This window comes from Chiroxiphia lanceolata, chromosome 5 (assembly GCF_009829145.1).
Source record: "Chiroxiphia lanceolata isolate bChiLan1 chromosome 5, bChiLan1.pri, whole genome shotgun sequence".
Classification (NCBI taxonomy): domain Eukaryota; kingdom Metazoa; phylum Chordata; class Aves; order Passeriformes; family Pipridae; genus Chiroxiphia; species Chiroxiphia lanceolata.
Genome location: NC_045641.1, coordinates 74,971,464 through 74,995,359, shown reverse-complemented (window position 1 = coordinate 74,995,359; position 23,896 = coordinate 74,971,464). Strand labels below are relative to the sequence as shown.

At 43.0% G+C, this 23,896-nt stretch overlaps 1 protein-coding gene across 2 annotated transcripts in view; it reads right to left on the bottom strand.

Annotated features, from left to right (window-relative positions):
- The window catches only part of ATXN10 (ataxin 10), a 67,660-nt gene that overhangs the window by 34,944 nt on the left and 8,820 nt on the right, over positions 1 to 23,896 (bottom strand). Inside the window, exons 4-6 of one of the 2 annotated variants that reach the window (XM_032689331.1) lie at positions 11,459 to 11,555; positions 10,429 to 10,593; positions 3,049 to 3,129 (exon numbers count right to left, since the gene is read on the bottom strand). In XM_032689331.1, coding sequence (XP_032545222.1) covers positions 3,049 to 3,129; positions 10,429 to 10,593; positions 11,459 to 11,555 — 343 coding nt within the window. The remainder of the gene's footprint in view (positions 1 to 3,048; positions 3,130 to 10,428; positions 10,594 to 11,458; positions 11,556 to 23,896) is intronic. The other variant, XM_032689332.1, reaches the window with a different exon arrangement.

Below are 23,896 nucleotides of genomic sequence, written 5' to 3'. Positions count from 1 at the left end.
CACCACATAAACTATTCAACAGATTAAATGGTCGCCAACAGGGAAATGTTTTGCATGACTCTTCCTCTTGCAATATAATTGGGTGCCTTTTTCCACAACCATAATCCTTCCAGAAAAACAGGAGTGACATTAAAACACCACCTGCGTGACATTTCTTCAGAAGGTTTTCTGTTCTCTTTAGGCATTCAAGTCAAACCGTTTTCCTGAGTTTCATTCCAGGCACAGTCATTCAGGACATGCCCATCTTTCCCTGAATTTCAAGTAAGTCTTGCCATTCAGCCAATAATTTCCTGAGAGCAACACGCTTTGTTCGGGTGCAAGTTCTCTCACATTCCTTTCTTCTATTGTTTCTCTCAGTTTTCTTCCAAGACTCACCCTAATTTTTCCAAGTTAGTTCTCCCACACAATGCAATTTGCCCATTTCCTTTAAATGATCTCAGGACTCTTTAGCCGTAGAGATGAAGAGTTTATTCCTACTTGTTTGTCTAAATACAACAAATATGTATATACTTGGAGCTAAATACAACAAATATGACAACTGTTATTACCAACTGAATTTTTCTAACACTCAGTTCAGTATCTAAAATTCTGTATATTTTATTTATGATTATACTTCTATTTGGAAATAATCATGCCCTGTCATTTTCCTTTTCCTTAGGTACCACTGAGGAACACTTTTTGTGAATCTCTTGCTTTCTTTCCTCTAGCCAAATTTAAACCAGTTCTTCTTGATGCTGACTAAATTGGCATGAACTTAGAACAGCTACAATAAAGTATCTGCAATCATCAGTAAAACAAACTTCTGTCTCCTACAGCCTGCAAATAAACCACAGCATTCAAGTGCAATTTAAATCTGGAAGCTCATTACCACAAAATAGAGTGCTGTCTCACTAAGCCTAAAACTAACAGTGTAAAATTCTATTGATTTTATTATCATCAATGTTTGCATCAAGCCCGCCAGTCACTGAATGCCAGACACTTGGGGCATTCTTCCTCTAACTTAGACTCCTCTTTGCTGAAACACTTCCCTGACAGCAATGGCTCCACGAGACAAATGAGGTCCTTCCTCAAAGCTTCCACTTCTTTCACCTTCAAATGATACTTGCAAGCCTTGTATGAAATGCAAAATGGTAAATTTGTGAGCGGCTGTAATTCAGTGCTGCTCTGTGTCTGTGAGCACTGCCAGGGACACACTGAACACGAGCATGAAGTGGTGCCACTTACGGGACTGTAGTGCCCACTTCCTGGCAGGCAACTGGATCCCTGGCTGCATCCTTCCCTCAGGACACCCCCCTGGCACAGCACAGACACCAAACCCAGGGGTGCAAGGAGCTGAGCAGCTCAGAAACACCTGAAGCTATTCCCCTGCATTTTTCTTGCTGTTAATTACAGAAAAACCCCTTCCTAAAAGGGACAACACAGATGTACACATCCTGAAGATTTTACAATGTAATTAAGGCAATCAAGGCATTAACTTACATTGTCCATGCTCAAGGCTAACTTGGATGAAAGCAAAACAGGCTTTTTCTAAATACTTCTGCCAAATACCTGCACACACGTGCAGGGACATCTCCAATCTGCTGAAAAATTCAAGAATCTCCACTCTTTTGGCTCAATACTGTGGCCAAAAGCTTCTCCAGCAGGCCCCTGCAGAGAACCAGCAGGCATTGTCACAACCTCCTGGGATCATCCACGTGATCCTGCACCAAAAGCCCTTCAGCTGAGGGATCCAATCCCCGTCTGCACCACGGGGTGCGAAACAAAATCAGCCCAGAGCTCTCTGGAGACTGATTACACCTCCTGCTTTAAGGACAACAGCACCCTCACCCAGTCCTGCCTGTCTTCAGGGGCATTACAAAAACATACAAACCACCTGCCCTTCATGGTATTCTCCAAAAGAATTAAACCCAGCTCATTCACTTACAACAGTCCTTCCCACCAGCTGGTTAAGGAGCCCCTACCTCCAGGCACATATTTGTTCAGCTCATACTTGTTCCCATTTGGTCATCCTGAATTATGGAGAGAGGCAGTATTTCCCTCCTCACCATTCCCATCCCATCCCTATACATTAATGATATTTAATTTATGGCTCAAACCCGTCACATACTCTTTGTTTGCCTGACACCCCTTTTGTTTCCTTATAGTCTCCAGTCAGTGCCTGCACCCTCATTTGTAATGACACTGGAAACACCACAACACACAGGAAAAACCACATTAGGGCACTGTTTTGTTTAGTGCTTTGTCTCTCACCTGCAAAAACTATGTAGGGGGAACTTACAGCTTCCCTGAGCAGAGGGGGAACAAAGCAGCCATGGTGAACACACAAGCAAGACAACATCATCTTCAAGCAGTTGGAGGAGCTGTAGAATTCTAGGACAGGTTTTCCCAAAGTTCATTGCCTTAAAATAATTTTTTTATCTTCCCCAATTCTCTATTAAAGCAATAGTAAATGAGCATTTTCCCACTACAGCAATGGCCATTTCCCATTAATTCAGCACACATTTACTCAAGCACTTGAAGGAAAACCAGCTATGCTTCTTCAAGGTGAAGGTTCCCTGAAGCTTCTGAACAGTGAAATATTAAAAGATTACATAATCATGGGCATCTGCACATGTAGGTTTTGTAGGTTCTGCTCACCAGTACTGGACACACTTCCAGCTTCAGTAAAGACCTCCTTTTAATTTCTTGTCATTACAACAGAAGTATGAACAGCTGAGGACGTTTCTAATGGAGCTGTAAAACCCTGCAGGGTGTGGTGCTCTTCTGAAATCAAGAACCAGGCATGAAATCCTGCCCTTTTTTTTTGTGTGTGAAGTATTTCTTTACCAAGTAATGGCGCCAACCTGGATTCTGCAACCCTACATAAATCACTGCCAGTTGTGGCTAAGCTGTAATGTTAACCAACCAATTTAAAACCATTACTGACATAGAAACATGTATTTAGAGATTTTGTGCCAACTCTGAAACCACACAGTTTTTCAATCATGTGAACAGGATACTCTATATGGAATGCTAAATACTCAAAGCCACACTGGGTTTTGGGGTTACCTTTCTTGATCGCTCAGTTTGGCGTAGAGGGCTTCTACCAGCTCGGGACATGGCAGCAAATGGTCTGTAACAATCAGCAACCTGAAGGAAGAAAGGAAAAGTGTTACTGGTGCTACAAAAGCACCATCTACATTTATTCCAAATAGTGTTGGTTAGTTTTACTTGCAGATGAAGGGGTGACATGCTTTTGGTCCTGTTTGCTGAAGGACAGAAATCCAAAACTGACAACAGCCTATTCTTTCTTAATAATTCCTCTGAAAAGTGTGGCCAGCCTGCCCTTGTGCCAGTGTCAATATTTACACCCACAGCAGTCCATAGCAGGTGACAGGCCTTTAATTTCAACCCAGACTCGTACCCTCAGTATTATGGGGGAAAAAAGTAGGTAAAAATATTTATCTCTTCAAATTACACTCCTAAGAGCACCTACGGTGTCATTTATTCCTCATAGGTACATGCAAACTGAATGATGTATTATTTTTAAAGCAGCATGTCTGGCTACTAAATATACAGTGATGACAGGTCAAGTCTCAGAGCATCCTCTGAGCTGATGAGGCCACGGAGGAAGAACAGCTAAAATAATATTCAAACCAAGCGATTTCAATATTCCCTCCAGCTCCTCCCTAGTTTTCCCTTTGCTGACAGCCTTTCTTTTGCGTGTCAGTAATCCACTACACAGCTAACAGCCAGATCACAGGAGCCTTCCAGCTGCAAGAGTACTTTTTAGACAAGTGGGCAAATAGGAGAACAAGAGGTCCAAAAGATTTACAGCTATTCCATTCTAACAGTACCTGTGGATGAGGCAGCACTGGTTCAGTTACTGTAAATGACGTTTTTTAGAGGGGGAGGGAGAAAAACCTATTTTGTGCTGTGCTTTTTTTTACTGATATTTGTACATTCACGAATGGAAAAAACCCAGCAGAGGCATAGGGAATCATCAAGTTAAAACTGGCATGCTGAGGAGTGAGTTTCTGAGCACAAGTTTGACAAAACAAGGCTCCCCCGAAATCAGGAGCACAAATGTGTTTCACCTGAGCCAAGTCACCAGCAGAGCAGTCCAGGGGAACACTGCCACAGTCCTGAGCCAACAACTCACAGCCACCCACCTGAAGCCTTCCCAGTGGTACCACCTGACCTTATTTTTCAGCTTTAACCAGGAGCAAAGGCTTTGCCTGGAGCTGTGAAAGAAAACACAACACTCCACGCTGTGCAGAACACAACTTGGCCTCAGTGTACAGATTCCAGCTGACAATACAGCAGACTGGAAGTGCCTTCAAGGACACAACCTGAAGCCCCATTTTTTTCCTGTGGTAGGGACTATGAATTAAAATCTTAATTTTCGTGTTTAACGTTGCTTTGAGGAAACCTTCTTGAAATTTGCCTCTTAATTAAAAAGCGATCCATAATTAGCACAAAAAAGGCCTAATGCTCCCAGGTGCACACCCCTGATCACTACTGCAAAGTAGAGGGGCTGGAGTTCAGTCATTCCTTGGCTCTACACTCCTGTATTTACTCACACACGTTTTTCACATTCACTAGAACTCTGCTGCTTGAGGAGCTTGGAGTACTTCAGACTTAAGTTTCTGCTTCTTAGCCTTCTGATTTCATGACATGATGTAACACCTTAGAAAAGAGAAGCTGTGGCTGCCCCATCCCTGGAAGTGCCCAAGGCCAGGTTGGATGGGGCTTGGAGCAACCTGGGATAGAGGAAGGTGTCCTGCCATGGCAGGGGGGTGGAAGCAGATGAGCTTTAAGGTTCCTTCCCACCCAAACCATTCTGGGATTCTATGAAGTGTCTGCTTCTGTATTTAAATGTCTCTTTGACCTTATCCACGTCCTGCACCACTGCATCATGAAGAATAGAGCAGGAGCACATTTTACAAGAGCATCACCAAGAGATAACAGAAGAACTATCAGCAGAGGAAAGCACTTTCAGCTCTTTCTACCATGCCCAGAAATTTTGGAGGTAGCTAAGCAAGGATGCAGCAAACTCAATCCAGTGTCTTTAGTCCTCTCCTGTTTTTCATTTTGGGGCAGGGGAAAAGAGGATGAAAAGTAAGCCCATCCCCAGCTCTGAAATAAAGACATTCAGTTTTGGGTTACTGACTGAACATGGCATGTCAGATGCACACAAAAGGCTTTGGGAGGAGATCGAAACTCTCTTTGGGGGCCAACAGCAGAACCACTGGGATAAACTGAGGACCACTGTAATTTAGTGAAGGAAATGGTGAAAATTAAAGCTGTTATGCAAGCGTAACACAGGAACAAATGAACAGTGTTAAATCTGCCAATTTTCTTGACTTTTTAAAAATTGTTTGGCTAAAATCCTAAAAAAATCCAGGGCTTCCCTAGTAGATAAATACAGGAGGAGATGTTCAAAGACTTCTAACAGCACAAGGGCCGTATTGTACCAGACTGAAGTTGAGAAGCAGCCAAGACAACGTGGTATGAGCTGCATTTGCACTCAGTGTATTCCAAATGCCCACTAAGCTCGCTCCAATCCAGGCTGGGTGCAAGCAATCAGCTTCATCATCAAATGTCATGCTCCACATTAAGTTGATTTGATCCCATTAGCAAGTTTAGAGAACAGGCTCCTCAGTCTCAGAAAATGAGGAAGAAAACCCCAACAAATGTTTTCAAAGTACCAAGAACAAGCCACGGCAATTCTCTACTTGATCAGCAACTTTCTCTTTCAATCTAAAACCAAAAGCATTTTTCATCACCCTACAATAATGCCACTATCCAAAATATTTAGTAAGAACGAAGTAGCTATCTTTTTACTGTAATTTAACAGACAAATGTAACAAATCATCCAAAGTTTGAAGAAAAAAGGTAGAAAATTCAGACAGCTAACCTTTCAGAGCGTTATCACCAGCCTTTTTAGATGCTTAAAAAGCAATGTACCTCATGAGGAATTGTTGAGAACCAGAACATACTTCAGAAGCAGAAGGATATTTCAAACTTGTGCAAGAAAACAACTCTATCAAAAACATTAAAAAACCCAAAAAATTACAAGTATAAAGTTATTTACTAACAAATGGAACATGCCTTGTCATAACACCTCTGTAAAGAAGATAATTCACCCCACTCCAACACCAGCACTTGTCACTCAAGAGAAGAATAAGGTTGAACCCCAAGTCCCAGTACTCCTCTCCTGTGGGCTGTGCTCCAAGCACAGCACTGAACATCCTTCCATCTTCCACAGGCATTCCAGAATGGAAGCATCCTGTCCGCAGGCCACGACAGCGCCCATCCACCAAGTCACCCCTCAGGTCTAGAGGGCCAAGTTCAGATTATGTGCAATAGTTCTCTGATACAGAAGGCACTCCCACTCAATTTGATACCTACCTGTGAAAGGCACTGAAAAGAGATTTATTTTTACTTATATGTGAAGTTGGAACAATTTTTTTCTGAAGACCTACCAAGAAAAAAACTGGAAGATGATGAGCAGTAGCCAACAGCACTTTGTGCTAAAAGCACTTCCTGCTCCCCTCTCTCCACAATGCACACGAGAAGAAAGAGGTGACAAGATAATGAAATGTGTGAAGCTGGGCTTTGAAAGGTTGAGGAGATCTGTGCCAATTCACTGCTACTGCAAACAGAATGTAGAAGCTGCTCAGATCTCTACAATTAAGGAAACTTTTCCCAATTGTCAGTACTATTTAAAACCACAGTTGAACTTGGAACCTACAACAGAACTCCAACTTTCCTGGAATTAAAAAAGGAATTACTTTCTGGAGAGGAGAAGGAGGGGCTGGGGGACATCCTAAACTGCCCAACAGAAGAAACCAATCTTCCTTCCCGTGCCAAACAGCTGACCACACTCTTAATATCACTCTTCTGGAAGCCAAAAGGCACATTATGCCTCTTACTTTAAAATGGAGGATTTTTCTTCCTTGCTCTTCAGGAATCAAAAATACAACCTGATTTTCCTTTCCTTATTAGCTACACTGCCCCATGCACACACTTGGAAAAACTGATGACACAAGGTATACTCTCATCTCTAATGGAGGCACCAAAGTATTTCTAAAATAAACAGTTTTTAGAATACACATTGGTCTTGGTTAGGGTAAATTATAATGTAATTTGGTACCATTTTTTCCTAATTATTTTACAAAACACATATGTTTGCAGGTCCAATATTCTAAAATAGATCTCACATGACGATTTCTGTTCTAAATACAGCACCTTCTAAACTGTGCAACACACTGTGCTGCTGCTGATTAACACAAACCCCAGAGGAGTGGAAGTGGATGTCTGGGGAAGCACAGAAAAAAGACCTTTTAAAGGCTCCATGATTTCCCAGAGCCTAAGGCATAGCTCTTTATATATTTAAGAAACAGCTTCTACTGAAAAAAATCAAATAAAGGGGCAATGGTTGGCAAACCTTTTCAGCACATTGCACCTTGGAAGGAAGGAGGGAGTTTGTTACAGAGGGCTCTCCAGGTCTTGCAGAAATCCCACAGAAACAAAGGGAGTAGGGAATACATTTCAGCTACTGAACAGTGTATTCCAGCTTTGTTTCCTAAAGAAAGGTCGTGTCCAACTCCCTGACAGCATTTTGTAGGCAGCAGCTGCTGAAAGCAAGCAGCACTGGAAAAGGGAATTACCTTCTGGAGTAAGGATGTTTGCTTATGAGTTTAGGATATTTAAACATTAACACATTTAACTGTTGGAGCAAGTCCAGAGGAAGCCACAGAGTTGATAAGGGGACTGGAGCAGCTCCCCTATGCAGACAGGCTGGCAGAGTTGAAACCATTCAGCCTGGAGAGGAGAAGTTGAGCGGAGACCTCCCAGCACCTTCCAGGATCTGAAGGGACCCTACAAGGAAGCTGGAGGAGGACTGTTCATCAGGAACTGCAGTGACAGGACCAGGGGAATGGCTTCCCACTGACAGAGAATAGGTTTAGATTGGATATTAGGAAGAAATTCTTCCCTGTGAGGGTGGGGAGGCCCTGGCACAGGTTGCCCAGAGAAGCTGTGGCTGCCCCATCCCTGCAAGTGTCCAAGGCCAGGTTGGACAGGGCTCTGAGCAACCCGGGCTAGTGGAAGGTGTCCCTGCCCATGGCAGGGGGGAGACTGAATAAGCATCACAGTGCCTTCCAACCCAAACCATCCTGTGACTCTGTATGTTCAACTCAGCATGTCAACAGCTCAGAATTAAATCCACGTATCATCAGAGACACCCTGAGAAGATGGAAGATACAGAGAAAATGAAGTACTGTCACATAAGGCCTTGGAAAACCTGCTCATCCCTTTGAACAGAAACGTAAGATGAAGAGAGTGGTGGAGGAAACAGAGCCAAAAGATCACAGTTGAAGAGACAGATCTGCTGCTTCTCGGGACTAAGTAACACTAAAAGAAAAGGGAAAAAAAAAAAAAAGATCTCAAGAGAGTGGAAACAACAGAAGTAAGAGGTTTAAAAACTTCCCAGGTACAAGGAAGCATTTTAGAGGGAATGCTAATCCCAGAACTGATCATGAGCAGAGCAAGCTGGAAGTAATAGATCATTAGCTGCCCCTGAAAGGGAGATAAAACAAATGCAGTATTAGAAGAACAAATGAAGGTGAAGAAAATGGGGCAAACAGGTATAAGATGAATCACAAAAAGGCTCTAGAACTAGTAAGATTCAGGAAAATCAGCCCCTTTAGGGCAAGGAATTATCTCTTTCCCTTTCAAGGCAATGCTGTTGGAACACCTGCTCAGTGTTTGATATTACAGTGGTGCAATGCACTTTTTGGGTTAGATTTTGCACTTGTGAATGCACCTGACCTGTGTTGACTTGAAAACAGTGCCAACATTCCTGAAAGATTTCCATTTATAATTCAGACTGCACAAACTGCCAAGAAACATACTACAAACTCATCACTTTTTCTTTCAATTGGAAAACCTGATAATGAGCTCTGAGACTTTACGAGCCAATAAAGTACTAGGAAAGAAAACCAAATGTATTATTTTCTTAAGGGCTGGAAAAAATTCCAGTGCTTTTCCCCATACGAGGAACTGAGCATTCTGACAGGAATCAGAGGGCAAACTTTCTGCAACTGCCTTATGGCAGGGCCAGGGTTACCCCTTCCACTCCTCTCTTTTCCTTCATCAGGGTCTTGTATCTTGTATACAAGCTTACCCCTTTTCAACTTGAAGACAACAACCTTGAAGACAGTCTCCCACCCACCTCAAACATCCACAGTGGAAGTAAGACATTTTCATCACAACATCCACAGAATGCACTTAAGACTGCAGAGATTAGGGAACTGGATCCCTCAGCATTCATTTTCATGCTGCGTTTATTCTGCAATTACCTTCGAAACATAAATTTATCACCACAGCTTTCATATCTCAGTCAAAACACATTTCAGCCCATCAATACATAAAGAAAATTAAGGATTATCAAGATAATTATCTGAAAACCAACCTTTCTGTTATTGCAAATGACAAAGCTAGACTTAGTTTGCCACTTCTGCAACAGAAGTCTCGTCACCTGACCCTGAAATTTACAGTTTGCTTTCTGAGAACTATTTATGTCCTAAGCAAATTGACCTTATCATAAAAAAAGGCCAGCCACAAACAAATTTAAAGTCATTTTTTCAGTACAAAAGCAAACTATTAAATGACATTTGATTTTCATTCAATCATCTTAACTCTCTTTAGAGATTTTCCAAACTTCTAGTAAAACCCCCACAATTCTTCCTAATTAAATTCTAAATTTAAACATGACCTTCAAAAGAATGCTACAAAAACATACAAACCATTTTTTTCCCCTTGGAATACATCACATAATGAGCTGAATGTGTATCCTTGCTGTGCAGGGCAGAACATTTATCAAATGCATAACTGACAACAATATTTACAAGAATGGCCATTGGCAAAAAACTCCACAAAAGCTCAGTAGAATAAAACTACTGATTAGGTACCTTAAAGTGTGAAAATAAAGATTCACAAACAAAACAACTTCCGTTTTGGTATAAAAATGATGGCACGTTGCACCAGACAACAGATCTGTTAACAAAGAAAAGAAAAGAAAACCCCCAGGTTTTGTGTGGCACTCCCAAGCATTACTCACACAAGTCTTCCTTGTCTGTGCTAACTTTAAAAAACCTCCACAGACCAGCACACAAATATAAATTAGTTAGAACCCTGTTACATTAAAAAAGAAAAGAAAAACAGATCATGATTTGAAAATTCTGTTATATATCCACAACAAAAAATGTAGCCTTATTTTAGCAACAATCAAAACAGCCATTGAAACTATCATGAAAATTTCCTCTGTACTAAGTGGCTAATTGCTAAATAGATCTGCATTTATCACCCAGCAGTGTCACAGATTGAGACATTTTAACCCAGAGATTTACACCAGGAAGAGCCAACTCTAAAGATACATACGACCACTCGGACTCCAGCTGCTCCCTGTAGACTCTCAGGACGTGCCGAGCCACAGCCAAGTTCCCAGGATGCAGCAGCTCTCCCACCTTCCCCGGGTCCAGGCAGGTGAACAGGACCATGCAGCAATAGGCAACAACCTTCCTGTCGCTGTGTGTCAGGCACGTCCTGCCAGGGAAAACAGGGAGGGAACAGCACCTTAAAACGAGCCTGGAAAAACAGGCCAGTGGCACCGAGCTCACTGAGCTGCTCTTACAGACAACCACGAGTTGGTCTCTGCCTAGGAGGGACAGAGTTCACCCCAAGTCCCAGCTGAAGGTCAGACTTAACAGGAAATTTAAAAATATTCATGCGAAATTAGAACTAACTGGAGAGCTAGAAACTGGGGGTCTTTCTACACCCAGTGCTGACAAACAGGCTTCAAAAACCCACTCAGAACAATTCTCAAGTTGAATGGAAGTGCCTTTGTCACCAGCTCACTACGAAAAGTCTGGGCAAACACATCAACTATGTTGCCATGTGTCTGCACAGAATAGTTTATTTAATATTTAATTTCACAAACATCACGAAACCTCCAGGAAGATATGCTGGTGAGCTCAGGAAGGGGACAAAAGGATTGGAAGATACAAAGATTACTGGGCCTTTGTAAATTCTGCATGATCCACCAGTACTGAAAGGTCTGCACAGCGGTGAAAAAAGAAAACGCTGCCTTCTTGGAAATGAGTTTAACTGCTTGAAAACACATCTGAAATACAGCTCATGGCTGAAGCTCGTCATTCAAAATAGAGTTTTCTTCCAGTTTCCACCAAATTAAATCAATTTACGGTTAGTGTAGAACAAGCAGGTTTTGAAAGGCCCTGACCCCTGCGGCTGGCTAACAAAAAACATCTACAGGATATGGTCTCAACCATCCCCTCCTCACCAAAGTTATTTTTTCAGAGTTTCATGGTGCAAAGGGCACAGCCATCATGTGCAAGAGATTTGAACACAACCACAGAAATGACACCAGGAGAAAATCCGCCTCCATGCTTACAAGAAGAGATCTGGGAAAGCACACTTCCAAAGGCTATTCTGGGAATCTCCATTTCCTGCTGCAATGTTTCCAAGAAATTGGAGACTACAACGAAGAGCTGAAAAAAACCCAGAAAACAGTATTAACAGGAATTCAGAACAACACTAATACATTTCATATAAACGACATTTCAGACACACAGTGCAGAACCATCTCCACAAAGCTTCAGGTGCAGTATTTCACTGCCACTGTACATAAATATTGGCATTTTCTCTTCTAATGCAAATAATTTTACAAAGTCTTTTAGAATTATACACAGGACTTGTTTGGGTATTAAACACTGGCAACTAGTGATGACAAGACCTAATTGACAGTTCCTTGCTATTCACATTACATTCTGCTTAGCTGGTCAAATCATTAAAGAATATGATGATGTGCTTAACACTTGCTAATTTCTATCCCAGAAAAATCAAAGCCAGCACTCCAAGTTACTTTGCCTCCAATTTTAACACTGAATTTAATATGGCAGATTTCTGCTCTTACTACAAAGGATTTATTCTAGCCTCCTCTCAATACAGATTTAAATACAGGAAGATGGTATTTCACCACACAATTTAATATCCTAGAGCAGCCAAAAGGTGTAAATTCACAAAAAAAGAAAAGCATGAACCCACAGACCCCACAAAATTAAAACAGTTTTGCTAGCCCTATTGACAGCTCTCAATAGTCTGGCCCTTGTTAACAGGCTGGCAGAGAAACTTCAAATTAAATGTTTAAACTCAGTTTAAGAGCTATTACAAATATCAGCCTATTACAGATGGAGGTGGCTGATATTGCCAGGTTCTGCAAATCTAAAATTAGGTCTCTTGGAAGGATGTTGTGCCAGCTGGCAGCCAGATTTCCTACAGAAGTCTGGGCATATGTTCCCTTGGGAACAACAAGAAAGCAAGTCAAAAATGAAGTCACTGGGGCTTAGGGAATAGTAACTTGTCCTTCCATATATATATATATATATGTTTAAGCCCAAAGTATGTATGTCTTCTCCATAATGCATTTTGAATCCTCTTGCCCTCTAGTTGTGATGATGCCCGTTCTCCCCCTGCACATCTGCAGTGTTTCACTATTTCCTGCTCATCCCTGCACTTCCGCTTTTCCTGCCCATCTGCTTCCCACCCTGCTGACTCAGGAGTTTGCTGAGGGACAAGCACAGGCACACCAGAGGACACTCTATGGAAAAAAAAAAACCAAACCAAAACAAAAAGGCAGCAAATCCTAGGAACAGGGTATTGCTTCCCTTGGGGAACTCCTTACCTGCACTGTGAGGAGAAAGGCCTCCCAAGGATACAAGAGGTTGGCTGATTATACCAAATCTTTCCCTGGAATTTGCTTGACCTTTTCCAGCTATGAATTACACTTTGGTCATTAGAGATGAGTCTGTCCAAAAACTACTACAGACTAGGGAAAAAACACCACAGATCTTTTAAAGTTACCATTCTTACTGTACAGACACTGCTTTTCTCCTCTGCAAAAACTTCATCGCCATAAAATCACAGAATCCTGGAATCGTTAAGCTTGGAATAGACCTTTAAGATCATCAAGTCCAACCATCAACCCAGCACCATCATGTTTCACTACTACATCATGGGAGTGCCACACCCACATGTTTTCTGAACACTTCCAAGGATGGTGACTCCACCACTTCTCTGGAAGCCCTTTCCAATGCTTGACAACCCTTTCCACGAAGAAGTTTTCCCTGATATCAAATCTAAACGTCCCCTGGCACAACTTAAGGCCATTTCCTTCCATGGCCTTTCCATGCCCTTAGAGCAAAAGCAAGAAAATCTACAAGCTGATGAAGACATCCTTCCACTTTTCCATCTGCTCAATGTGCTTTCTGAAAAGGGGAGGAAAAAGGAAAAGAAAGAAAAAGGAAAAAAAAAAGGACAAGCCTATTTCACTTTTCCCATGAAAATGCACACATCTTTATGAAGTTAAAAACAATTATCAAACACCGACTCAAACAATTCTGTAGCTATCGGCACAGCTAAATTTTAACTGAAAAAATGTTACTCTGTGTGTGGTCACCAGGACTATTTTTAACCTGATGGTCAACCACTGGGAAATTATATGTACTAAGATGTAACTTCTGATATGCAGATGGACCCTAGACCTGAAGAGATTGTCGCCCTCAGTGAGACTTCAATAGTTGCTGCAAAAGAAGGGCGTTCTTTGGCAAATGCAAACACACAGAATGCACCTTACCTTCTCAACCAGCCTGCCCTGGGTTATGGACACTTCTCCAGGTTCTGCAGAAACAATCTCTTTATAGAACAGGGCAAGGGGTACAAGTGGAAACACTGACTCTTTAGCTAATGAATTTTGGTACCTAAATGCTTGTCTACATGTAAACTGATCTTTAGAGTCACTCCAGGCCACCCACGCAAAAGGTGAGGCAGCTGATCCTCAGAGGCCCTGCAGGAGGATGGTTTAAATGCACTCCAGCAGGTCAGTACCTTCAGCATCACAGCTCCCTCTGTTCCCTGCAGTCCCTTATGACAGCACAACTACTGAAACAGGCTCTAGTGCATGCTTCTCATTTAATTATTAGATTGAAATTGTATCATTTAGCAATAATATTATACGGTTGGAAGGACACAATCACAGGATGGGTCAGGCTGGAAGGGACCACAGTGGCTCATCTGGTCCCACTTCATTGCTCCAGCAGGGCCAGCCCAGAGCACATGGCACAAGATTGTGTCCAGAGGGTTCTGGAATATCCCCAGTGAGGAGACTCCACACCCTCTCTGTCTCTGTTCAGTGCTGGGTCACTGCCCAGCAAACAAGTTCTTCTTCCTCATGCCCAGGTGGAACTTTCTGGGCATCAGTTCCTGCCCGTTCCTGCTGTGCCATTGCTGGGGCCCCCCCCAGCAGAACCTGCTCCATCCTCTGTCCCCTCCCTGCAGCCCTGACACACCCTGGGGAGGGCCCCTCTCAGACTCTGCTCTGGAGGCTGAACAGCCCCAGCTCCCTCAGCCTTTGCTGCTCCCAGAGATGCTCCACGTCCCTGAATCATCTCCAGCCTCTGCTGGACCCGCTCCATGAATCTCCACAGGCCTGACCTGTGTCCTTCTCCTCACAAAGACATCATTTCACACAGTGTCATTTGCAGAATCCGATTTTGTATAAGATGAAAACTTAATCCCTGAAGTTCTTAGGACAAAGACTTTAAGCATTAGGATTTTGAAATACAATACACTGTTTCCTTCTGCTCCACATGGTTGGAACAGCAGCCCTTGAACTTGCTCACCGATCACCTTGGAAAACCTTGACAGCAGCTGTAGAGGCTTAAAACAGGCCTAAGAGATTTCCATTCTTTTTATTTGAGGCAGACAGCACAGTGATAGCTGTGATCCTCGGCCTCTACTGCAATTATAAACAAATAGAGATATAAAACAAATCCAACCAAAGCTGTACAGCATCGCTGGTCAGACTGCAACATCAGGCCTGCAAACCTACATCTGTCATTTAATGCTCTGCTAAGCACTAACATGCAGGAAGGGCAGAGCTGCAGTGCCCCCTCTGCACTGGGCAGGCACGGAGGCTTACAAGGACCTGGAGCACATCCCACTCTGCCAGTGCCCTCCAGAGCACCTCTGGTTGTTTGTAAACGATGGCAGAACGCTCTGTGGTACACTGCCACCTCTGGGAAAATAAAACCTCCAGCTCAGCAGAAGGTGTAGACCTCTATTACTACAAAATGTGAGTTTCCACCACTACCATCCGGTCATTGACTTGTTTCCTTGTGGCTGCAAGTTAAAGCAACTTCCAGTCATAAAAAGAGTTATTTGCCTCTTCACCACCATGAATCATACCACAAATACTGATGAAAATGTATTTTCCTTGGAAAACAGTCTGTCTAGACTACTCAAATTGAATGTCCAATACATATATGGGCTCTGTCATTTAACGTTATTAAAGCAGCGCTCAGTATTTTATTTCTGTAAATAAAATGAACGTCTAGCTACCGATGTGATTTCTCGCCTTGATCTTCCTGCACTTGCTGCAGTGCAGACTAGTAAACCCACTTTTACCATCTGTGGAATACCAGGAATGTTGTGTTAATAAGTTTCTGCTCCCACTCCTCATCTCCTCCACCTCCAAACAAAGTCGGACTCTTAATTATTTTTTTTCTTTCCCTCCAGAAGTGCCAACTCCAATATTACCAGAACATTCCGTGCACTGACTGGACAACCCCTCTGTTCTTGCAAGATAGAAGTCTAGGTAGAGTATCAACACTGTGTTCTGACTGAACAGGAGCATTTGACTCCAAGGCAAGTGAAATCCCCACTGTGCTATCAGGAATGTGGAGTCACAGATGAAGTAGAAGGGAGCTGGAAGAAACCATCAGAGCACACATCAAATTAGCCTCTGATGCAAATTAAGTTCTAATGAAGTCTCACAATGGGAGACTCAAAAAAATTTATTTCTGCATTTACTAGGAAGGAAAGTCAGTTTGACAGACCACTGAGGACATGAAGTTCACACTGACTCTGATTCAAACAGCATTAGCAAGGCTTATTAAATACAGTAACAGGACCATTTTCTTTAGCTCCTGGTATTTTAATTGCATCATTTCACTTTTCGAAAGTAAACATAAGTGTGTTCATTTCTTTAATAAATTATCTACTAAAATCTAAAGGCATATGAAACGGGACTCCTGTTACATCCCCCAAGCAGCAAAAACACATGCCTGAGATTAGTTTCCTATGTGAAGTAAAACACATCTAAGTGCTTGCAGACCTGGAACTGCATTATAAGCTTCCTGCACACATTAGCATGTAAAATCTTGTTCCTGAATCAGCCTAAAAGCTGAGCCTAAATCTAACAGACAATGTCTCTTTAAAGACCCTGATGTAGCAAAATCAGCAAGTTTGAAGTACTGAGGAGTCTCAACCTGGGCTTAAACCATGCCAGGAAACCAAGAAAAATAACAAGGACTGGCCACCCACTATGCATTACTCGTGGTGTCTGACCCTATGACACACTCCTACATGAGACCTTGTACAGGCCTGAAAAAAAATGAAAAAAGGAAATTATTAACACGTAAAATACTAACCAAGATTATGAGTAAATTCTCCAATTATTTTTGATGGCATACTGTGGATGTTGTTTCATTCAACCCCAAATTTCCACCTAAGTGTTTATACTTTCCCTCAAAAAGCTAAAGGATCTCTTTCTGTAAGTTTGTGGAAAGGGTATCAGACTTCCCCCCCCTCCCTTGTAGCATTTATATTCTGCATCTGCCTAATAGATGGACCATGGTCCTTTTGCAAGGACAGAGAATGACAAGTATACTTACATTTAATATTTTCACTTGCATATCCACGTTAATATACAGCACCAATTTTTGCATCAACCTCTTTGGGCATTACCATTTATTTTTATTTATTTTTGACACCAATAAAGGCAGTTTGCCCCTTCTCATTACCATATTGTGGTCCCTTTTGTATCACACGTGCTGTATTGTCCAGAGGATGGAAGAAAGGGAAAGAACTTGATGTCTCTTGGTAAAAATCATGTAACTTGGCAATATTCCCTAAAATTATCACCAAGAAGGTAATGACAGGCACAAGGCATTTCTCTCCAAGCCCCAAAGCTGGTAGCAAAAAAGGATGCTGCAGAATGGGAAAATAAATCCTGTAGCTTGTATCTGGAAAGCCACAATCACACAGCTCCCTTTTCCCACCGGAACAACGCTCCTGTAACGGGAGACTCTGGAAGTTGCGCCTTGGCCATGATAATCAAAAGGTTGAGAGAATGCCATGGTGAACTTCTACACAATTATAACCCCCTGGATTTTTATCCCAACAGGCAACAGTTTATCCAAAGACAAGCAGATGCCTCCCATTGTTCTCTCTGCCCAGATCTTCCTCCAGCTTTTTTCCATCCCCTTCCATCTTCACTTTCCCTGGAGGAAGAACTACAGCACCCTTGGGCCTTGGTGGAAGGCTCTTTAGAAGGGGCATTTCCTCTCAGTACATACGAAAACAGCTCAGCTCCTTCTCCCTGCATTATATTTAGGATGTTCTGTCTTTACTAAGCTCTCTGCAATTAAGAGGTTGGTTTGCCCCATTTTTCCCACCTTTATCTTGAGATCCTGATGCCCCTGCTGGAGAAAACATGGCAACCATATTAAATCTACAGATATTTCTGCAAGCTGTGATTCATATATATTTATGTAGATCAGAAACCTGCCTCATTATCACTCTTGCTGACATTATTTGCTGGTAGGGTAGGGGACAGTAAAGAACAAGGAAGGAAGGGAAGGGCTTACAGAACACTGTATTTAAAGATCCACAGAAATATATGCATTACTGTTCATTTCAAGCCTCAACCAAAGTAACCAGAAACCATTCTAATTAAATAGACATCAGCAAACTCCTATTTCCTTTGTGCTCCAAGTGGATATCAGTCCACATTAGAAAACCACTATGCATGTGGCATAAATCAGCAACATCTTGGCAGGCTGTACTAGAAAGCCTCCAAATTGCAGGAGCAGGGAAAAAACCAAACCAGTTCTACACACTGTCTAAAAGCTGTACCAGCAAGGAGAGCAGGGAGCCCACAGGGCAGCCCACTGGCCTGCTAACTGTGCTGCCTTAGGGATATTTCCTAAGGTTAGTCTCTCTCCTAGAAGGAGCAAAATGCTTCACACTGACACTGAGACACCACTGCCCCTGCCTCCCAGTACAGCAAATCAGTGAGTGCCACAGAAGGACACCTGGATCATCAGTTCAACAAATACCAAACACCAAACTAGATAAGCAGCAGCTCTCTAGTCACTGTTTCAAAGCCTGCTCCCAGTGCCATCCATGCCATCAGTACCTGGCAGATGAACCTCATCAGGCAAGATCTGGTCTGCAGTTGAAACTGTAGCTTGACAAGGTGCTGAAACAAAACATTTTATACTCACAGTCCGCAGTAAATAAAATAATTCAACTCAGCACAGCTCAAATGGAGAGAGACAGGACAAGGGGAATGGCTTCAAGCTGACAGAGCAGGTTTAGATTAGGAAGAAATTCTCCCCTGTGAGGGTGGGGAGGCCCTGGCACAGGTTGCCCAGAGAAGCTGTGGCTGCCTCATCCCTGGAAGTGTCCAAGTGTCCAAGCTTGGATAGAGCTTGGAACAACCTGGGCTAGTGGAAGGTGTCCCTGCCCATGGCAGAGGGTTGGAAGTCAATGAACTTTAAGGTCTCTTCCAGGCCAGGCCATTCTGTGATTCTATGATTCTAAATCAGTCAGTCACGGAAGAAACAACAGGACTCAGGCAGAGGAACGAGCCCACAGAAGGAAAAAACCACTACCAAGAACCACAGGATTCAAACACAGGACATCTAGATCTAGGAAAAGGTTTTAAAATGAGAGAGACTAATAAAGGATAAAACACAGCAAACTGGAGCTTACTGTATTTTCACACCATAGCCTGTGCAATGATGATCCAAGCCCTGCTGGACGCTGGAAGCCCCACTCTCCCTCCTATGGCCGTAACCCTTGCTCTAGGTGTTCTGAAAACAGTTCAAAAAAAGCTGTGGCAGTATCCACCAAAACCCAGCAGAGAGAGGGCAGTTGTACATTTGTAAGTGCAGAGCAGGACAGGACTGGAGCATCTGTGCCCCGGGTACCTCCCCCTGCCCAGCAGCAATCCTGCCTGCACCAGGGACCAGCCCAGGGGAGCTGCCCCGAGGGGAGCTGCCCCGAGGGGAGCTGCCCCGAGGGGAGCTGCCCCGAGGGGAGCTGCCCCGAGGGGAGCTGCCCCGAGGGGAGCTGCCCCGAGGGGAGCTGCCCCGAGGGGAGCTGCCCCGAGGGGAGCTGCCCGCGGCCACAAATCCTGCTGCTCCCCTCCTACCAGAGACCTTTCTGGCTGGTGCTCACACTCACTTTTAAGAGGAGCTCAGACTTGTCTAAAGACACCAATACATTAAAACAAAAAGAGCTAAACAAAGAAACAAAAAAACCTCACCCCAACTGAACAACCTCTAATGGTACAAAAGAACAAACCAATTACTTAAAACCTTCCTGTCTGGTAAAAGTAGTAAAATGCTCTGAGCTATAGCAATTAGAGGATTGCAAAACTCAAAAAAAACCAGAGGATTTTCTTAAGCTATGGAAACATGAAACCAAAATCCCAATACAAGTGCAACTAGCAGTTTACTCCTACCAGATAGTGTATCAACTGATTGTTAGGGCACACACTCTGCAAATGCTACAGAGACCATGAAAATCCCAATATTATTTTTACAGATTGGAAAAACACAAAGGCCAAAAACAACACCAATAACTCAAATAAAAAACTCATGCTTATGTTTACATAAAAGTTTGATGAGTATATATATTCGTCACACTCCCACAATTATTCCCCGAAAATACTATAAATATTATTTTGACATGTAATTATAGTTTTTACTTTAACAGTAGCAGCAAAGTGTTGGCACCAATCCCCCATACAAAAAGCCTAACAGACAAAGCAAAGATCACACATAGGAAACTGGCAACTCTTATTTCTATGTCCCTTATTCCTATGGCTAAAAAAAGTCTGTTTAAATTAGCATCTGGTCTATTTAAGCTGTAATACACAAGTAGTTTTAATTATGCTAGCAGTAAGCAAAAGGAAACCCCAAACACAAAAAATAAATGGAAGTGCAGATGTTTAAATCCTCTTTATTGTCAATCAGCTGAGGCATGCTCCTTTCACTCTGCTGTTTGGGAATCAACCCCACACACTGTGGGTCCATCCGGGAACTGCCCTCTCCCACCTCCCCTCCCTCGAAAGAAAAGCCAGTATGAAACCTAAACTGACAATGTCACCCATGAACAGTTCATGATCGGCCTCTATGACAGGTAAAGTGATTCAAGCTTTACAACCACTCACTCATTCCACATAAATCAGCACCTAACGTGACTCGTACAAAAAAACCTGCAGCACAAGAATTTACAGCAGACCCTCAGAAACAAAACAATAACAGACACAATCCCCAACAAACAGTATGCCTTCTCCTCCAGAGGTAAATATAGGAGGCACTGATGTGGGAAGAGAGGAAGGATGAACTTTCCTTCCTTAATCCCTCTGGTTTAAATTTAGCAGCCATTGTGTATGAGTCTCCAGGACAAAATCAGGAAGTTAACCTTCTCCAAATCCATATAACAAAGCTTGTGTGAAGACACATGTTCAGACAGCTACACACCCCAGCCACAGACAATAAATCTCAGGAATGGTTCCCAAATGCATTGGGTGAGCTCTGAATATTGCTCTGGCTATGATGTCTTCCAGTCAAAGTCTACAAAGTGTGTTCCCATCTCACCTTCCAGGCATACTTTAAAATATTTATTTTTTATATCATTAGTGGTGATTTGGAAATGTAACTGTTCAGTGCAACAGGAATTAAAGTACTACAAAAGTAGAGACAGCAAAATGCAATTTTTTAAAGAATAAATAGGAGAATGAAAGTTATTAGACAACACATAAAACACAAGCACAAAAGATAAGATAGTGACTCCTTTGGTCGATATTGGCATTCATTGAAGAACATTCAGGTTCCATAACTGACCACTCTGTTTCTCCTTCCTGTTCATTTAAAATACATTGCTGAATGACCAGGCATTTCAAAGGATAAGGTACACACAAAAGTATCAAAAATGTGGGGGAAAATAGTTAGACTCTGATGTTAGTAGATAAACCATAAATGCTCAGATTTTCAAGCTAATTAAGCCTTAAATATCCAGATTTCCATCTAACTGGTTCTGCACTCCAGTGCACTCCCAAAAAGGCCTGAGTATTTCCTCCTAGCTCATTTTCCTGCTGTAGGAAGGTAGTCTTTTTAAGGGGATCAAAAGACTCTGCTGTTGCCACTGCCTTCTAGGGGAAGAAAACAAATAAACAGATAAATATTGACAAGAAACTGTAAACGGTTAGGGACACGTGGCTGCCCATTTAAGAAACATACAGGAAAACCAGTTCAGCGTGGTTTGGCAGGTTTGAGACCGCCTCCTTTCCTTGCCCTTCCCTACCTTGCAAGTTAGCCAGTCTCAGTTTTCCACTGCCATTCCAATCTGCCAGTGGTTCAGTGCAGAAATGGGAAAAGGTCAGAGCAAAGGAACATTTTCTGGTTTGTCTCACTGAGCCATGACAGAACCGAAGCTTTATTTCTCCCAGCCTCTCTTAAAGAAGTAGAAATTATTGCAATCACTTCCCTGGTATTCATCCATTTTGCAATATAACAATGCAACCCTGTTTTACTCAGATTCTTACTGAGCAAAACAAAAACATTTGATTAAACATCTCCTTTTCTGTAAATCTTGGACAATGACTTTGAATTAACAACTTTTCAGAAGGGAGGAGGTACCCAGTGCAGCTGCTGAGAATGTCTTTTTCTCCTCTTCCCATCCATTTTCAGGGATCTCTCATAAGGAAACTTCAACGTGATTTTCTAGTGCTACATGAACTCCTACAGCTTACAGTTCAGTGGCTTTTGAAACACAGCACGTCTTCACCTTCAAAAGCTTACAAGGAAATCAAGTATCCTTCTTTGCTCAACCCTGGGATGTTCTCCTGCAGACCTCAGGAGAGGTCTTGTTACTTCATCAAAGATGAAATGCTTCCATCCCATCTGGCTTTTGCAAGAAACGTAATCTCTGGAACCTATATATAGGCCTAGGTCCCTTAGATCTTACTGCTGAAGCACACACACAGCCCCATGTTATGTTTTTATTTTTAATGTCTATAAAGGAGTGATATTTTTATTTGGACAGAGCTTTGAATTCCAAGGTTACTCAGTGCTGTCTCTTCTGCACTGATAGACTAAAATGTACTTCCCAAGGCATTTGCTTCCTAGACAAGGAGCAACCCATATGTACCAAGGTCTGGGGTAACTGGGCTTTCATTAACTAAAACAAAATATGCATGAGAGCTGATCAAACCAGCCAGAGCATTTAAACACCACAGACTGAGGCCAAACACAAGGGATTCCCAAGGGATTCCCAGGGGATTACTAATGCTCCTGGTGGGCAGAGAGAAAAGAGGCATCAGGAAAGGAGAGAGGAAAAAAAAGAGAAGAGCTAAAAAAGGAGGAGAGGGAAAAAAGGGAGAGAGGAAAAAAGACAGCAGGACAAAGGGAAGGAAGAAAAAAAGGTAGGAAGAAAAAGGCAAGAAAAAAAGGTGGGAAAAGAGGTGGGAGGAAAAAAGGGCAGGGGGAAAAAGGGCAGGGAAAAAAGGCTCAAAGCAAGACACATTTTCTATAGCTCCCTTGTAAGAACATGACATTTGCAGTCCTTGAAAAATGTTTAAAACCAGATATTCCATATTTTCCCACACATCCTCCCTCAAGAAAGGAAGCAGGAACAGGTGTTAGACACCTGATATTCACGTTGCTGAACATCCTACCAGAAAATGCTCAAGTTACTATAATAAGCACAGTATTAAAAAATTTACACGGGGTCATCTTTCAGCACTGCTTTTAAAGGAATGCTTTAAGTTCTGTTCTGAAGAGAGTATCTGTAGCTGTTTAACTACACCTGAACACTTTGCAGAAAACTGGAAGCAAAGTCAAATTCCTGTTTAAGGATTCCAGCTTATTATCCACTACGATTTAGCCAAAGTTCCTGGGCTTTGTAGCATTCAGAGCAGTGAACACCCCAAACCTTGCTCTAACTGCCAGCACACCTGGGCATGGATTTTGGCTGAGATCCCAGCAGTGCCTGTGCCATGAACACAGGCTGGTCACATTCTGCATCAGAAATTTCTGCATCAGCCACGGTGTGTGCAGCAGGAGCAGGGCAGGGACTGTGCCCTGCACTGCAGAGGCACCTTGAGGGCTGTGTCCAGTTCTGGGCCTCTCATAAAAGACATGGAGGGGCTGGAGCATGTGCGGGGGAAGGGAACGGAGCTGGGAAGGGGCTGGAGCAGCAGGAGGGGCTGAGGGAGCTGGGGGGCTCAGCCTGGAGAAAAGGAGGCTCAGGGGGGACCTTCTGGCTCTGCAACCCCCTGACAGGAGGGGGGAGCCGGGGGGGGGGGTCAGGCCAGAGAACAAGGGACAGGAGGAGAGGAAACAGCCTCAGGCTGTGCAAGGGGAGGGTCAGGTTGGACAGCAGGAGGAATTTCCTCCTGCAAAGGGTGGTGAGGCACTGGAAGGGGCTGCCCAGGGAGACTTGGAGTGCCCATCCCTGGAGGTGTCCCAGGAAGGCCTGGCCGTGGCACTCAGTGCTCTGGGCCGGGGGACAAGGGGGGCATCGGGCACAGGGGGGACTCGATGACCTGGGAGTGCTTTTCCAACCTTAAGGATTCTGGGATTCCCCATTAACACATTTTTGAGGTAGCTTACCCTGACTGGTTAAAACTTCCAAAAACTTCAGGGCCACGGTGTCAGCACAGTACAATAACACAACACCTGTGCTACTTGATTTAACT